The sequence below is a fragment of the Bombus fervidus genome, chromosome 6, assembly GCF_041682495.2.
Source record: "Bombus fervidus isolate BK054 chromosome 6, iyBomFerv1, whole genome shotgun sequence".
Classification (NCBI taxonomy): domain Eukaryota; kingdom Metazoa; phylum Arthropoda; class Insecta; order Hymenoptera; family Apidae; genus Bombus; species Bombus fervidus.
Window position 1 is genome coordinate 17,404,892 of NC_091522.1, and position 17,950 is coordinate 17,422,841.

General features: G+C 38.2%; 1 protein-coding gene and 1 non-coding gene across 2 annotated transcripts; both read left to right on the forward strand.

Moving 5' to 3' along the window:
- Nucleotides 1-7,454: 7,454 nt before the first annotated feature.
- On the forward strand, nucleotides 7,455-7,528 carry Trnai-aau (transfer RNA isoleucine (anticodon AAU)). The gene has a single exon. It is a non-coding gene; the product is annotated as a tRNA-Ile (tRNA).
- An 810-nt stretch (nucleotides 7,529-8,338) lies between these two features.
- On the forward strand, nucleotides 8,339-17,729 carry LOC139988495 (dicarboxylate carrier UCP2). The gene is made up of 6 exons (XM_072006037.1): nucleotides 8,339-8,487; nucleotides 11,650-12,193; nucleotides 12,439-12,560; nucleotides 14,563-14,672; nucleotides 16,306-16,515; nucleotides 17,129-17,729. Exons 2-6 carry the CDS (start codon nucleotides 12,074-12,076, stop codon nucleotides 17,512-17,514), a joined length of 948 nt encoding a protein of 315 aa, XP_071862138.1. The 5' UTR covers nucleotides 8,339-8,487; nucleotides 11,650-12,073; the 3' UTR covers nucleotides 17,515-17,729.
- Nucleotides 17,730-17,950: the final 221 nt, after the last annotated feature.

The following is a 17,950-nucleotide window of genomic DNA, read 5'->3' on the forward strand; positions in this document are numbered from 1 at the left end:
TTCAAACAAAATTGTAATTTTATATATTTGAAAAACGAAAATGTGAATCTTTTGATCTTCCTTACTCTCATCTTTGTATTCTCAAGTCAATTATTAATTATATATTAAGTACACGTAGCCTGACTCACAAACTCCTAACACGATTTATCGATAATGCAGATAGATTACAGCCAACGAGAAGAGCAAAACCATCATCAAGATCATGTTTCTGTGGATGTTAAGGAGAATAGGGTACAGCATATAGTGACATCAAATAGTGTTATATTTGATTCTCGAGTAATTATGTTTTCATAATCAGAGAGTACTATAAACTGTAACAATAAATTGAAATTCATCTGCTGCATGCTGACAATAACCATTTTCCAAAGTATTTCCCCATTTTTACAATGTTTCTATCCCAAATACAATAGAATAGATGAAGGATTTCGCGACAATTTGATAGCATGGCGGAAATTTCTTTGTAACAGTCCTCACGTATTGCAAAAATATATCCACGTCGCCTGTATTTCTGTTTGTCTCGAAGCTAGAGTTGCATAGCACCGAAACTAACCGTAACAAATCGTGTTCCTCGTCGAAAGAGGACTTCTAAGAGACGGAATTTTATTCTTTTAATGCTGCAACGAAATAGCATAGCAACTGATACTTCCTTCAGGCATATTTATTTGTTAATTTGAACAATCTTCATCTTCCGATCTCCTGCTAGGAGGATATAAATAAATAATCACATAAGTAATTATAATAAATAAACGAATGAATAAACTAAAAGCAATCTGGAGACCAAAAATATTTCCACGATGAGTGCCATCCGTATGTTTGAACATTCAATTGAATTGAATTATGAAAAATTAATCCATCCGTGTACAATATCGAGAAAAATACCAGAGTCATTGGAATAGACTCAAAGAACGAACTACGAATGGGTTGGTGAATTTCAGCTATTCAAGACATTTCGCAGGAGATCTGGATCAGTTCAGCCAAAAAAATCCACCTACATAATGCGTCGCGGCGTTCGTCTGGTTGCCTATGATTCGGAACAAAAAATAGCTATAATAATCACGATTGCCACTTACTCTTACATATTAAATAAAATTTCATTTAAAATTGTACGATGGATCCAATAATCCAGAAAGAAAAAACCAACGAGTAAGACAAAAAGTGCTATGAAAAATAGTTGTCTTTGCTCACAATTGGTGTTTTGCGAAAACTGCCTCGGCTTCTTCAGTGCGACCCAAATTTTAGCTAACTTTGTTATAGAAGTAAACGTTGTATCCATATAGATATCTGCCATAACGACGTCCAACAGCTTCTTCGATTGTTACATGATGTACAGCTGACATCGGGCACACTAAAAGCAGTGCTACAAGAAATAGCGTATATCAATAAAACAACGCAAAAACGAAAATACATGAAAATAACATGGAGACAATGTGATAAGTTATACGATTACATGATTCTATAATTTTCATACTACATAATTCGTAGCCAAAGGAAAGTAAGGAATTTTGATTGTTGAAGAAAGAATAAGGAATACGAGAATAGTAAGAACAATCAAATTCGAAAGATCATTTTGGAAGCCACGATAGAAATATGACTATACTATACCGCAACGTTTAATTTTTGCAAAATGTTATATTATATTTGCGCACTTTCTTCTGACAATATCATAAATCATCCTAAAAAACTTAGTAACATGAGTCACCCATGGCTACCGGTGCCAATCAATGTGTTAACGAAGAAGTACGCAGGATTAGTAAGACTACGTTTTTGTTCGCAGTCAGCGCTACGAAAATTCCGACAAACAGTATCGCTGTCACTTAAAACAATTTAAAAAAGAGCAGAAAGAGGGAAGGGTGCACGTATATCGATCTTCTTAACGTACTTATTCCAAGATCCATCATAAGAACGACGATCAGGTTCCTTTGATCGACGTTGATGTGCTCCATTAAGAAATCAGCCGATAATTGTTCCCTATCACGTTCGATCATCGGCAAATTACCGTGGTATCTCCCGTGATTCGGCAATTCGGTGACAAGAGAGTCAATTTTTCCTTTGTAATTGCTTCGAGGTCGGTTGATCTCGTTAGACTTGATTATGTTAAATTTAGTTCATCGAATCGCCATGTTGACGAACGTCTTGCGGAGAGGCGATGAACCTAAATGTAAACGAATTAAAAAAATCAGGGATAAAACGTAGCCATCATAAAAGCACTGTTTAAAATGTTGAAAACAAACTCATATGTGTGTATACATGTGTATATGATATGTGCATGACATATAAATGCAAGGAAAATTATGTAGATTAAGCAAAGTACGTACATACTGGAAATATTTATTCGAAAATGAAAGTTCTGATGAAAGAACGTTAATCTGCATTTTCAACTTATTTTCTCGTGTAAATTAACCCACTCTCGGTTTGTACAACTCTGAAAACTAAAAAATTACAAAACTAAAAAAATTACCAAAACTGAAACTTCGTATTTTCGGATCATTAACACCAAGCTTCGTTTCCATTGGACCGATTGAAAAAAACCGCCTAACAGGCGTCTACCTTAACCTTAACCTTCACAGGTATTGTTTTTGGTGGCAGTAGCGACAAACCGTCGACAAGCGTTTTTCTAATCAGCGCTCTCTGTCCTTGCCTTCTCTTTGGCGAACTTCGTTATGTCAGTCGAAGCTTTCCTTCTGTCAGAAAAACAAACCATGAGTCCAAACAATGTCAAAGCGTGACCTACCAAAACAAGAGAAAGAAAAGACTCGCTTACCCGATCTTTTTCTGACCAACCTCGTCCCTTAATTATAAGGTCGAATAGTGTTTTCAACCGATTGAATTTCAATCGATCTCGATCCTCTTCTCTTTGAAGTCGCGCTCGTTTATTAACCGATCCCATTCCAAAACGATGTTTCTCGCGCGAATCGATCAAAGACTGCTCTATACACCACGTACGTGGATTTACACCGGCTGAACGATTCTAGGTCTTCTGTGACTCGTCTCGGATTTTACACGACGAAAGTATTGATTTTATCGATAAAAATTGTTTGCGTATCAGTCGATAAAGCTGTTCGATATTATTATAGACGAAACTTCTATAAATACTACGTTCATTGGAACAATAGAATTAAATAGTTTGTGGATCGTGCTGAATGGATAAGGAAGAATTCATAAAATAGCAACGATTAGTGGGGCGTTATGACTATATGCAACTGTATATGCAGTTTTATTTAATATGCAAGAATAAATTGTAATCGTGATTATAATAGCTACTTTTTATTTGTAGAATCTTAGAAAGCAAGAACCACTCCTCTTGCGCAAATTAGCCGAAGACAAACGTCGCAACGCATTATGTACATAGATTACATTCGGCTGGACTAATCTAGATTTCTTGCGATACAGTATTTTAAATTACAGAAATCGCCTATCCATTCGTAGTTGTTTCGGGTCTTCGTTTTTGGCTCTGATTTTTTTCTTGATCCTCTACTCAGATTTTCAATCTTTCATAATTCAAATTGGCGTACGAAACGGCACATATCTCACTTACGATTGTTGTTGTTCGCGATCGTTTCCTCCGGACATGGCTTTCCTCTCGATTGTGAAACACGATCCTCCTTTTAATCCGAGGTTCGTTCTTGAAGTAACATTTTTATCGCCACGTTGAACATGAAGCGACATCTTTTTGCCAGAAAAACATCGGTCAAACGTACGACTCACGCGATTATCTCTGCTTTTTAAAACTGTTCCCTTTCTTCGTTCTTTCGAGCTTAAAATGACATCTGTACTATCAGCGGACAGTACTTTTCCATTAGTAATTGCCCTGTTTTCCTATTCATTCGGTGACAAAAGTGCTTTAGGTCGGATCTTCGCTTTTGGGAAGCACGCGCAATAAATCTTCTGATTTTGTGTTAAATTTATAATTAAAACATAAGCTGTTCAGTCTCGTTTCCTGTTCGATGTTATTCGACTGTTACGGGGAGACGCGCGCAAGTGTGGCTTGCTCCCTCGACGTTTATTTATATTTGTGAAAAGCAGTCTATGAACTATATTCTATAGATGAACGTTTGAAAACGCGTCGACTTACGTAAGCGACTCGCGTGCGGTCCGATAGAGGCGCGTGACTAGTTCGCTGTAGATTCGTAAAACTAGTTAAATTGTCGATCGACGCGATGTGCAAGATCGGAGCGCGAAATTCAAACGTTACGAGCACTTATCCCATGAAACAGTTCGCTCTTGTATCCGGTGACCGAGTTCCTGAATATATCGCGATTATCGAAAACATATCTTTCGTTTTTATTGCCCGCCTTGATTTCCTTCGCCTCGCTAAATCGACCCAGCTGTAACTTATCAAGCTAACGAAAACAAGAAAATACCTGAATCCCTGAAAGGCTGTGTCGCGTCATTTTTAACGATCAACAAATGGATCTTCTCGAGAATATCCGTGACCGATTTTTACCAGAGCACACGCGAATGAGAACGAGCTGTTCAAGTGATGAAATTTAGTTTAACCGGAGATTAATATAGTGTAATTAGAGTTATTTGTTACGTAGCTACAACGATTCTGTGATTAGATGCTATTTGTAGTTGTTAGATACCGTTATTAACTAATACGTATCCATAATTTTTATTCTAGTAATTTGTTGTAAGTAAAGTTTGGCTACTTTGGCAAGTTCTAAGTATTAGTTCTAAGTTGTTAGTATTTGTAGTAATATAGTAAAATGGATCATATATAATTTGATAAAATAATATAAAACAAAAACTTGCACCTATTATTTCTTTATAAGATATATGATATAAGGAAATTTTCGGAATAATTTAATAAAATAATAATTACAAACTTTAATAATATCATTGAAAAGATAAAAATGCAACGATATTGTTCCGTCCGCTGACTTTACATCAATCAGAATCCATCCCTCGAAGACAAACCATAAATTGTAGACAGGCAACGTGGGCTTCAGCGTTTTTCAGTCATAGAATAACACTGCTAGCGTGAGGATCTGAATCAGCTCATATTATATTCCAAACTTTGTATTTACACTTTGTATTTATTATAGTATATTACATATATAATTTATCCACGCGTTCCTTTGTATTCGCATACATCTAATAACCTCAACACTTATTGTTACTGTTCCATCAGATAAAAGATGGGAAGGTCGGGTTTTCCCATGTTCAACGGTCATGTCCACCCACAAGCGACCGATGGCGAGGCGACCAACAGCCAGCAGTAGTTCTCCTCTGCGGCAGCATCGTCACCGAACTTTTCTGGTTCGTCGTCCTTAGATCAGTCAACATTAATTTTCATCCTTAAATCAGTCATCTGTTTAACTTATATCAATACGCACCGAGCGTAACTGTCTATGTCTACAAATTGTTGGAATAAAGTGCACATTGTAACCTCTTACCTCAGTGTTATAATCAGTTCAACCAACTCTAATATCCTAAACGAAATAGGGGATCGATTATTTCGTGGCGTCGATTGTCTAATCGTAACGGGAATTTACAACTCCCATTGGCGCGCTTTCTCGCGATCGCATCTCTCCGCGAACGGTCAAACAGATATTAAGTATAAAATATATGTTACAGCCCTACATGATAAACCTCTCGTCAATACCAAACTTCCACATAATGAAAAAAATAAATTAAACTTTGTTAAACAACGGGCAATAGATCGATTGCGACGAATGCTCCACTGGCGCTGTAGTCTTCTTCCACACTGAATCGATAACGTCGCATGTAATACGAAAATGACATAGCGGTTCAGGCAGGTGACTTTCAACAGATGATAGTGCCCTCTGCATGGACGAATGACGAAGCTCTCTACTACAAATGATAAGTTACCCTATGATGATAAAAGTGAATACCTGATCTTTCTTAAAAAATGAATTTTTTATTATACTCATATTCCTATTTTTACTTAACCGCTTTAGTTTATACACCTTCGAACTCTTAGTGTATTGTTTATAAATTGCTTTCGATGTAACTTGCTTTGAATGTATCAGTGATTATAACTCCAATTTATATACAATATCTTTATAACTTTCACATTTAAAACGAAAATGAAAATGAGATTGTTCAATTGATGTTCATATAAAGCCACAAAAAAAAGTTGAAAATTTTGAAACTAAGAGGTCTTTTATCTTATAAATATATTCCTGCTTCCGAACAATGACAGTAATGTTAGCTAACACTTACAATAAACGTAATTGGAACACAGTGATCTTATTTGTTATCTACTTGTCCTTCATGATGTATCGATATAACCTACAACCCATAATGTTAACACTATTTGACTCTTCTTGTAAGCAAAATAGCAGAGTCCAAACTATAAAAAAATTACTAACACTATATATAGACATTATCGATCAATTGTGTCTAATGTAACGACTTGCAAATAATCATTGTTCGACCGTTCGCGGAGAGACGCGATCGCGAGGAAACGCGCCAACAGAAGTCGTAAATTTCCGTTACGATTATATAACCGACGCCGCGATGTGATCAATCCCCTATTTTATATAGGATAATAGAAGTGGTTGAACTAACTATAACATTGGATTAACAAGTTACAGTATACACTTTATTCCATCAACTTTGTAGACATAAATAGTTATGCGACGTGCGTATAAACGCATTATCAAAGACGTGTAAATACAATAGTAAGTTACAACTCATAACTTATCAACGGATGAAATACCAGTCAAGAGATGGTGACTGATCTAAGGACAATGAATCAGAGAAGTTCGGTGACGATGCTAGCGCAGAGGAGAACTATTGCTGGGTATTGGTCGCCTTACCATCGGTCGCTTGCGGTTAGACATGACCGTTGAACATGGGAAAACTCGACTTTCCCATCTTTTATCTGATGGATAATCCTAGAAAATGTCTCGATTTGAATATATTTTATAACGAATAAAGATCCTAACGGTAAAATGCAAATGCTTAGTTTTATTACAGTCCCTCAGTCCGACTCAGTGCGGTCCGACTAATTATATTTGCGCGATGAGTGGCCGCCTCGATCGAGGGATAGTTTCCGGATTATGAAAACAGTTAGAAAAAATTATTGAAATTGTAATGTCTGGAATGATCGTCTGGGTTTGTCATCCTCCGGCTTAAAAAAAAGCAAAAACACTTAAGGATGCTAAAAATAACACCCTCTCCCTCATTACGTCATGGATTAACAAAATTTTACGATCGTTTTACAATTACAATGCCAAGCTTTGTAAGTACAATCGTCAACACGGACGAACACCAAACAGTATCCTATACGATTTCAACTGTGTCGAATCAGCGTAACGCTTTTTAAACGACCTTGTACTTGACTCACCTAGTTTTGACTTACATTTAAAAAATGATTTCCACTTACTATTTTATACAATCATTCGATATGTAAGAAATATTAAATTTTCTTAAAAATGGCTTAAACATGAATGGAAAATTTGTGAAATAAGAACATCCTTTCAACTGGCTCATTAGCTCAGTTGGTTAGAGCGTCGTGCTAATAACGCGAAGGTCGCGGGTTCGATCCCCTCATGAGCCAAAATTTTTTTATTCCGCATTTTCATATTTTATACAAAAGCTCTTTCTAATCGACCATTTCATCTTGTTTATCGTTTCAATTATTCGGTTAATATGCACGTTATCAGCACATGAAACATCACGTGGATTTCCTTCCCAATCCAATAAGCAACGATAATTATCGACTACGTTTAAAAGACACGCGTAAAAGGGATTGAACAAATGTTATATCATCCTTATCACACTGATAAGATAATCCTAAATTTGAAGTATTAGTACTCATGTGAAATTCAGAAGCATCCATGAAGGCCAGCTACATTGATCAAGAGCTATCGAGTTGCTATCATTTGTCCAAGTTCTATCTTAAATCAACGAAAAGAAAAAACACCCAAGCCAAACACAGGATTTATTTTAATGTTAATGATCAAAATAAATACGATAATAAACGATTCGTTAACAATTCTTCATCTACAAAATCGATTCGACAAAACGCATCGATTATTCTCTAAGTTACGTTCTTGGAAGATGTCCTTTCCTTCGATGCGTTATTTGTCCGTAGATCGAATACAGTTAGCTGTGCCATATACAGTTGGTTGATGCAAAAAGTTGCAATATATGCGGCAAAATAAATTTCCACGATGAGCTATGGCAATTTCCAATGGTTCAGGGTTGCACATTCCGCGACACGTAACCCTTCTTCATTGAAAGGGTGTCGACCGTAATGCGCCTGCCCTCCACCGATGCATATGTATACAGTACATGTATCCGTATGCAACTAAGAAAGCACTATACCAGCACATTCCTGGAACTTATCGATTTGGCCGCAAGCTGAGCTTTCTTTGGCCAAATCTGACGTCACAGACGGCAGCTGATAGGCAGAATTCAACTCTGCACGACTCCCATTGGTCGACGAGCCGGTATAAACGATGCCTTCACAGTAACCTGTTCCAGTTGTGTTGTTGTTCACTCACTGTACACTTGGTAAGTACATTTTGCTCAGAATTCCATTGTTTTTCATTACTCCAACGATATTTATTTACTATTCTTTAAAAGGCTATTAATCTTGTCGGTTTTTAATGTTTTAAATAATTCATGAAAATTTTCGCGAATTTTGCAAAATTACTTAACCTTCGACGTAGTTTACCAGGTGATGTGACCTATCGTTGGCGTTCCATTTTATTCAAACATAGTTCTAATCTTCATCATAAATATTCAAGATTCATATTTAATTCCTTTTACGTTAGTATTGTACTGACTGTAAAGTTAAAAAAAAATATTCGCGTTAATAAGACAATCACGAGTATATCGACAAAGTATCGTCAGTGTTCGTCGTTCTTAAATATTCTGTCGAATAATAACAAAATCGATGGTCGCTTTGACGCAAAACCATCGAAAGAACTTGCTTTCGCTAAACCAGTTTCTAAGAAATTGCAGTCGCAGTTATCAAACTCTATGGTCGTTTACATAATGTAAGAACGTACGTTCGAAGGACAGGTGTTTCAAATTCCACTCGTTCGTTCCAATGCTAACAGTAATACGAATTAAAATTTCAATCAATATGTCATTAAAACGGATATAGTCGATTCGTGTTTCTGCAGTCTGTAACTGCAATGCATATGCGCGAGTAGTCAAAAGCCGGCAACATCGATTTGTCAAACTCCCACAGAACCACCTGCCACGAATTAGTGCATTTCCAGGAAAACTTTGCCAGCCTGCTCGTTCAAAAATAACTCGCCACAAAGAAATTGCAAGCGATCGTCAACGAAGTATACGATATTGGTACGCGAAAATGTTATCGGGCGCCATATTTGTTTGGGTGGTTCTTCTTGAGAACATAAAAATAATTATTAAATTGACGTTTTTTCTATCAATTTTTATTCCTCATTACTCGTGTAACATCGAAAGAGTCATAAACTGCGAATTATATTTTTTTTAAATAATCTTCGCCAAAGAATTTTAATTTTAATATAATATCGTTAAAAATTAAAATAGCCATGACTATATATAGTTTCGTGTTCCACGATGTCGAGACGCAAAAATATAAACATACTAATTGCGAGCTATTTTTCAGGAAAACTGGATTAAAAATTATCGTAGTAAAAATTAAATTTTCTTCTGTGCCAATTTTCTGCTGGTATTTATCGCTGAACGTCGAAAGAATACCTAAGTACAGTGACTGTGTTGACTTGATTGTGTACCAACGATTGCTATACCGCAACCGCGTTCGCGTCCAGGATAATCGATATACCCGGACCTTTCCAGCACCGGTATCCTCGTGCGCAAGGATATCTCGGTACTTTGCCTCTTCAAGGCTCGAAATCGTTAGAAAGGAAGATAGCATACACGAGATAAATCTTGTTTACATACTTGTTTCACAATTTGCGCTTGTTTATCATGTGATCGACCTAAGATCTACATAGAAGACCTTTTGAAATATGGACATTTAATTATTCAATAACGCAAACAAAAGCTATTTCAATTATCTCAACAAACATTTGCTTCGATACGTTACAAATTGTAATACGATTCAGAATTAAAAATTGATTAAAATTAATTGATTTTATTCGATAATAAAAATCAAAAATAAATTTAATTTATTTAATAAATTACATATATATATGTGTGTATATTATTTAATAAATTATATGTATATGTGTGTATATATACACATATATATATATGTAAGTGTGGTATATGAAAAATATGGGTGCAGCAACGGGTGCAGGCGCATGGCCGAAGTTTACTATCGATCGCATTGTTTGCAAGCGCCTTGCGTGGCCTTTCGACACAATAGAACGCGTCGATAAGTCGCATTCGCGATGGAGAAATCGTGGAATCGAGGGAGTGGAAGGAATCGAAGTTCGTAATAGAAATCGATGGCTAAAGGTTACAAGTGATTGTCAGAATTTATGATTTTGAATTTTAAATTACAAAACTCGCTGAAATTATTTCGACACCAAGACGATCTACTCTTCGATCTTCCTCCAGTAATATTTACTTGTAAATAAAATAAAATTCATATTTAGCGTAGATTTTTTAATCGATCGCTTAGAGTTTAAAAATCGCGAATTAAACGAATCGTTGATTATATAAACCGAATAGATTATAAAAAGGAAATCGTACGAGAGGTTGAGGTCCTTGACATCGAACAAGAACGACGCGAATACGACGAGCAAAGTACAGACGGGACCGAGTTCGGCTTAACTCGAGTCACAACTCGCGGACTTTGCCCCACAACTCGCCTCAGCAACGGTACTCCTTTCGTTTTTTGCCGTTTGGAAGTTTTAGGTCTGGCTACGCGCGAATAATCGACGGAGCAAAAAAGCCATCGCTTTGTCCGATCGTGTCAGAACGTTGCGCACGATACCTGCGACAAAACGTTTCGCTTTGGCAAAAATAGCTTCACGGTCGCAATAACGCGTTACGGATATAACTGGTTTCAACGTTGAAAACCGCGATCGAGTAGAGTCTACTCTCGTTTCTTCCATCGAAGGAAACAAAGGCAGGCCAACGGTTATACTAAACAAGCTAGATATATATGCTTTGTTCTAAATACAAGATCTAAAAGGTTATTAAACGAGATAAAGATTCGCGGCTTGTTCGTGCATACACACGCTGGCCGTTTTCCAATAGTTTTCTAAGCCATCTATTTTCGTGTCATTCGCTGCAAGTTACGTTTCCACTGTTCACGCGTGAGAACACCGTCATTGAGTGCGGAGTAACGTTACATAAAATTGAGTTGTTGGAAAAAGAGTTGACGTTCTCCGGATAATTATGACACAGGTGTACCGATAGGCTACGTTTACAGAGACTAAACAATCGGTTGTCCCATTTGCGAAGTCACGACGCGCTCGACCGAGCCGCGCGACGCGATATTCTATCGTGTTCGTATCCCGATAACAACGAATTAGTAGTTTCTCTGGTGCGTCGATGTTCGTCGAACGATCGTAGCTTCGCTCTGCTCGACCACTTTGTCGGCCGATGAACTTTTCTTATTTTCGTTAAACTCGTGGAGCGGTTGAGCGTCGATCGATAGACGGATAAAGATAATTTAGATCGATGTGCGTTGACTATCGACAAATTAACGAATTTCATCAAAGACCAACTTATCGATCGTTGTTTCTGCTTTGGTGTTTGTTACAGAAGAATAGTATGTATAAAGTACTTCACAATCAAGACATAAAACACGAGTGCTCGCGGTCAGGGGGACTGCACGCGTATCCTGATCATTTCAGGGAACCTAAAAAGCTCTACCTCTAAACCACAGCCGTTTACTAAATGATCATCTAAAGGTTCCTGTCCTCTGGTAGGACTTTGTATATAGTGTACATATCGCTTTTCTAACAGAGGATCTCGCTCAGATAAGCCGAGCAGACTCGAAGGATCGAAGATACAGTCACGCGGTGATTTAAAGGAGTCGAAAGAATTTGAAAATTTGCACTACTCGAATCCCATACATCCGACGCATTCATCAACCTAGACCGCACTGATCAGACTAAATAGCTAAAACGCGATAAAAGAGAAAATATTGGTGGAGAGAAAGAGAACGAAGAGAAGAACGAGCACGATGAAGCAACAAACGTCGGACGAATTCCCTTTATGGATGAAATTACTTTCTGCAGGCACAGCAGCCTGTATCGCTGATTTAGCGACGTTTCCTTTGGACACCGCCAAAGTCAGAATGCAGGTAATTAAATACGTATCGCGTTATTCCACGTTACTATCTAATATCGAACCTTTCGACGAACCTTGTGTTATGTACGTAGTTTTTCTCAAAGCATCGTCCAGCTGGTTCTGTTTTGCTTTTGCGAACAGGATGAGTCGACGATCGTGTCGACTCGTAAAAATTCGGTAGTGGTTGGAGCGTAGTCGAAGGAAAACCTATCTATCCGATGATGGAAAACGTAAGTGATACCCGCACGATTTTTGCAGATTGCCGGAGAAAGTCGTCCTCTTCTGTTGGCAACAACGGACGGCTCCATGCTCGCGGTTCGAAATACACAGCCAGGATTATTGAGGACAGTAGGAAACATCATCAGAGTGGAAGGAGCAAGGTAGGTTATTCACGATCCTATCCGTAACTTAAGACGAACAAGGGGTAGGTAAAAGCCTGATTACGATTACGATATTGATATAAGTATTAAATATCGTTAGCGTATATACGATTCTTCCGATTCGAATCAAAGTTTATATACGCCGGGCGATTCTTTACGCCCGCTCGAATGACTATTTGATCGCTTAATTACTTAAACTTAAAAAAGCAAAAAAAAAAAAAAAAGAGAAAAAGAGAAAAAAATTTCCGTACTGGCTGATCGTAGGGGCTGTTCGTTCGAGTAACTTGATGCTATCGTTGAATCAGTAGACCGCACATTAACTCTCTCTAAAATAGCTTCTTGGCATTCCATGACTCGAGAATATTTCCAATTCTCTGCACATGGCCCCGCGATTCCATTGCTCTTCCGATCTCGTTCTTTGCTAATTACTGACTCGATCGACGCCGTCGTCGTTGTCGTGCACTTTGCAGATCTAATTAGTATCGTTAAATTAGCATCGTATTATCGTGCGATCCTATGGTCGTACAGCGTCGTTCAATTCGCTGTACTTGACGAGACGAGTGAACGAGATAAGTATAAAAAATAGTCGGACGTTGCGCGCTATGAATCGTAGAATTCGAATTTTCCAAGCGCATCGACAACGACGAACGGGGATCGAAATAACATAATGGAAGTAACGAAATCGCGATTATACAAGTTTGACTAACCGCTGACGCACTGGCATTTTACTCCTCAGTTATCTTTTCTTATTTCTAACGCTAATTAGGTTGTTACTCTTGTTTTTTTTTTTTCTTTTTCTTTTCTACGTAGTTTCTATCTTATCGAGTGCCATTGACTTGTTCCTTGAACTGACAATCGAACGTTAGATAAAGTACTTGAAATATTGCAATTACGTTTATTAGACAAAAGAACGCGTCCATGGTGCTCTCCCTTTTATCACTCTATTTATTTTCTCTTTCGAGCACGAAATGCCTTTCAGATTTTTGTACGAAAATAACAATAAAGAAGGATTTTCATTTATTCGCATAAATAGCGAACATTGCTTCGTTGTATTCTAAATATTCGATAAGTATGTTATTATAGTAATACCGATAATAATCGTTCTTTAATGGCGGAAGTTCGATACAAAGGAAGGCATCGCGTGATCACTTCAGACTCCCCCTCTATGCGAATATATTTTTCTTCTCTTATCTTTTATTCTTATTTTTCTCTGCTTTCGTTTCTTTTGCCTTTGCTCAGCCGCAGTTTTCCCTTTTTCAACGATTTTTGAAAAAAAAAAGAAAAAAAAAAAAAAAGCGGAGCGGCGCCTCGCATGGTTGCGCTTCCACCGCGAATACGATTTGTCATAACCGTGTCCAGCTCTCTCAGCGCAAGCTCTCTCCCGGTTCTTTTAACTGATCTTTTCTCTCGTGCTCCTCAAATGTTATTCGTGAGAGACTCTATTGGCTTCCCTTCGCACGTTTCTTAGAGATTTTAACCCTAGAAAGACCAGCCTGATCATTTTGACCCATTACGTAAATCGACAAAAATTTCCGGTCTCCGCTATCAAGTATAATCGTTCTATTGTTTAGCTTTTTAATAAAAATGAACATGTCTTTTGTGTGTTTTCTTTCGTTGAAATAACAACAGATTATTAGAGAATTTGCTAAGAAGGAACATTAGAAATAGGAAATTCTGGTATTTCTAGCGTTATTACCGCGATACGAAAATCAATCTTGTTCTTTATTCACTGAATAAACAAGAAAGAGAGAGAGAGAGAGACTAAATCAAGCATTCGAGAATTTTAAAGTCAATTTTTAAACGAAGGGAAGCAAATTAGAGAAAGAGAGAGCGAGAGAGAGAGAGAGAAAAAAGAAATCGAGAAAAGTAAATATATAATAAATACAAACTTGTAAAAATAAAAGCAGAAAAGAAATAAAAATAAAAAAAAAAAAAATATGACCCTGGGCTACGTTTGAGGGTAAATTGTGAGGGCGGTGAGCTTGAGCGAGGGTGGTTACAGGAGCCTGTACGGAGGTCTGTCCGCGGGACTCCAGAGACAGATGTGTTTCGCCAGCATACGGTTGGGCCTCTACGACGGGGTGAAGTCACGCTACGCTGGAATCATCGACGGTACATCCAACAAACTCCTAACTTTTTGATTACGTAATCCTCCTATATGATATATAATCGAGTAGACACGCGAGCGCGTGCGAACATACGCTGCGCACGTGCTCCATCTCTCTGTTACACGAATGAGTAACACACGCGTAAGTAATGGCTGGTTGGTTGATAATCAGCCACCATCGGCTGCCGCGTGCTTTTTCTAAGAGATTATACAAGACAAAACGAGATAATATATATATATATATATACATATATGATAATAAATAATAAGCTGTAGCAATGTACCATATCGACTTACCCAGATTTTAATCGCTGACCGCGAATCGAAATGCAGCGCCTCGGACGTGACGTTGTTTCGTTTACGTTTCCTTTTTACTTTCTTTCTTTTTTTTTTTTTGTCTTTTTTTTCATATTCGAATCCATCGAATATCGAGTCTCGTTCCATCGTTGACGCGCGTCGTTTCCATCGATCGAAAGTTAACTATCGAAAGGGAAGTATAAGAGAGAGAAGAAAGAAGATTTAACGATAATGGCTGGAGGAATCGCTGCCTCGGATTGCCGTTTGTTTTTTTTTTTTTGCTTCTGTGCAAATTGGATCACTCGTGAAATAATCGTAACTTTATTAAATCTGTACCCTCTATTATCGCGTACGCTCGAAAATGGATCGATTCTTGTATCAAAATTATTCTACAATTATCGAACGCTATCTTTTTTTTTTTTTTTTCTTTCATATTGTTTCCCGAAATTTGGAAAGATATTTAAAAAACGCACAGTTTGATCTCTCGTAACCATCATACGACTATCGTGTGTATTTTTGCAATTCTTCTTTGAAGTTTCTATCTGTCGCGTGTAAACGAACTTTTATATATTTATCGATAGAAAAAAGGAGCATGTATGTTCTCTGGATATTTTTCATGTGTATACGCGTGGATATTCGCGGAATTTTAATCATGACTACTATTTCTATTTAAAACTAATCTTTCCTTAATGATAAAATATCTTGATTAAAAGCCGAACGATCGTAGCGGGAATTTCGAGTTTCGTCTTTGCTCTTCGTTGTCGCATGTTGTAAACGTTTCCTTGCGTAACTCGTCGACGTTATTGTAATCTTTTCACGGATCGATTTTCCAATTACTCGCATCAAGAGATTTGCTAAAACCGTGTAAATCGATGGTACAAAGTACTCGCGATCAACAACACCTTTCTATCGATGTATGTATAGATATCTTTGCCGAGAATAGTCCTGGTAACTGGAATAAATTTAAAAAATAACTTTAAACTAAATATAATCCTCGGTAGCTATTGATAGTTGATCTCGAGTATCTGCCCTCGAACATCTCGCGTCAATAATCGTCCCGATTCTTGTCGCAACATATTGTACTCCCGTTAACAAACGAAATCGTGATAATCGTTGAGAAAAAAAAAAGACCTCGTGATTTAGAAGAGTTTACTGTAACGTGAATATAATCAATGAGCTAATAAACGTGCTGTACCGCGCAGAGCGCGATCTGTCCCACCCTGCATCCTACTTTTTTCGATCTAAAACCGTGACACAGAACGTAAATAACGTACTCGAAACAATCCAGACACCGACACCGAACCTGGACCGCCTTTTCACTGTACTTTTTTGTCTTGGCAGGTAATAACAGGAGCGGATCGAAGAGTATTTCCGTACGAATCGCCGCTGGAATCACGACAGGCGCCATGGCGGTGCTCCTTGCTCAACCGACCGATGTCGTCAAGGTCCGCCTACAGGCTGGAAGTATTGGACGATCGGTGAGATACAGCTCAACCCTGCAAGCATACAGGAATATCGCTGCCGAGGAAGGAACGCGAGGCCTTTGGAAAGGTACCATCAGTACTTACGCTGCAAGCCCGTACCGTTTACACGCAGAAATATGATCCTCTTGCTTCGGGCCAAGAGTACAGATCCGTCGCAAATTGCCGAGCTTCTGGAAAATCACCGTTCGATGTTTATAAATCTCGAACCCTTTGCCTTGTAATTTCGTGTCACACTCGTCCTACGAATTACGTTATAAACATTGTATTTACGACGAAATTTATCTCCGATTTTCGTCAAGGTTCTCTAAGAACACAGTACAGTGGCTACAAAGGGTAAATGCAAATCCTGATAAAATACGCCTCATTGGAAAATACGAGTATGTGCCGAATCCCTATTGTAGCCATCGTGTACGTAGTTTATTATAGCCATTACCCTCTAATCTGATCTACGCAACTCCGCCGAGCCTCTAATCCGTACAAAGTAGAATAGGTATTCTCATAAGCAGACTCGGTCGAAACGGGAATCGTTTGGGATTCGCATGGATTATCAAACGTAATCCTTTTAATACGATCGTATTAGGGTCTAAACGGAAGATCCGTAACCTATCGCAATATTGTACTATTATCGTAAGAGAATTAAGAATCGGCTTGGCTAAATTTAACCACGTTTTCACGTTTAGGAACCATGCCCAACATCTCGAGAAACGCAATTGTGAACGTGGCGGAGATCGTCTGCTATGATATCATCAAGGAGTTCATCTTGGAGCGCAATTACCTGCGCGATGGAATCCCTTGTCATATAACGGCCGCCGTGGCGGCAGGATTGTGCACCACCTTGGCTGCTAGTCCTGTAGACGTGGTGAAGACTCGTTACATGAACAGCGCTCCTGGCGAATACAAAGGCGTGAAGGATTGCGCTGTTCGTATGATGTTGAAGGAAGGCCCATCCGCGTTCTACAAAGGCTTCACGCCCAGCTTCACGCGTTTAGTATCCTGGAACATCGTTCTATGGATCACTTACGAGCAGTTCAAGGTCTACGCGAAGAAGATGAACGGCGACCAGTGAGCACCGTAGCTGTCGCGTTCTACGTGCTCGATCGACCGACGTATCCGTCGATTCACAAGATATACACATACGAGCCGTGTTTTAATCAACTGCAGCTTCATAATCTGTATTCCGATCATGTAGCTTAGAGATGGGAGGATGTATTATCGTGTATTGGTTAGATTTGGTCGTTTCGAATAGAACTTATTGCCTGCCGTCGTTTGCAGTTACACTTACTAATATTAAATACGTTAATACTAAATATCGATGCTTACATACATACGTATAAGTTTCTCTCTAAGTAACTTAGATGATGCACGTTATTGATTCATTGAAAGTTACAATTACTTACTTTCTATCGATCGTTGGAATTGCCGGGTTTTTTCGATGAATTCGATAACGCTTAAGCACCTGTCTGTACAGGACAGTTTCTATCGCTAGCTTTTCTACCTAATGC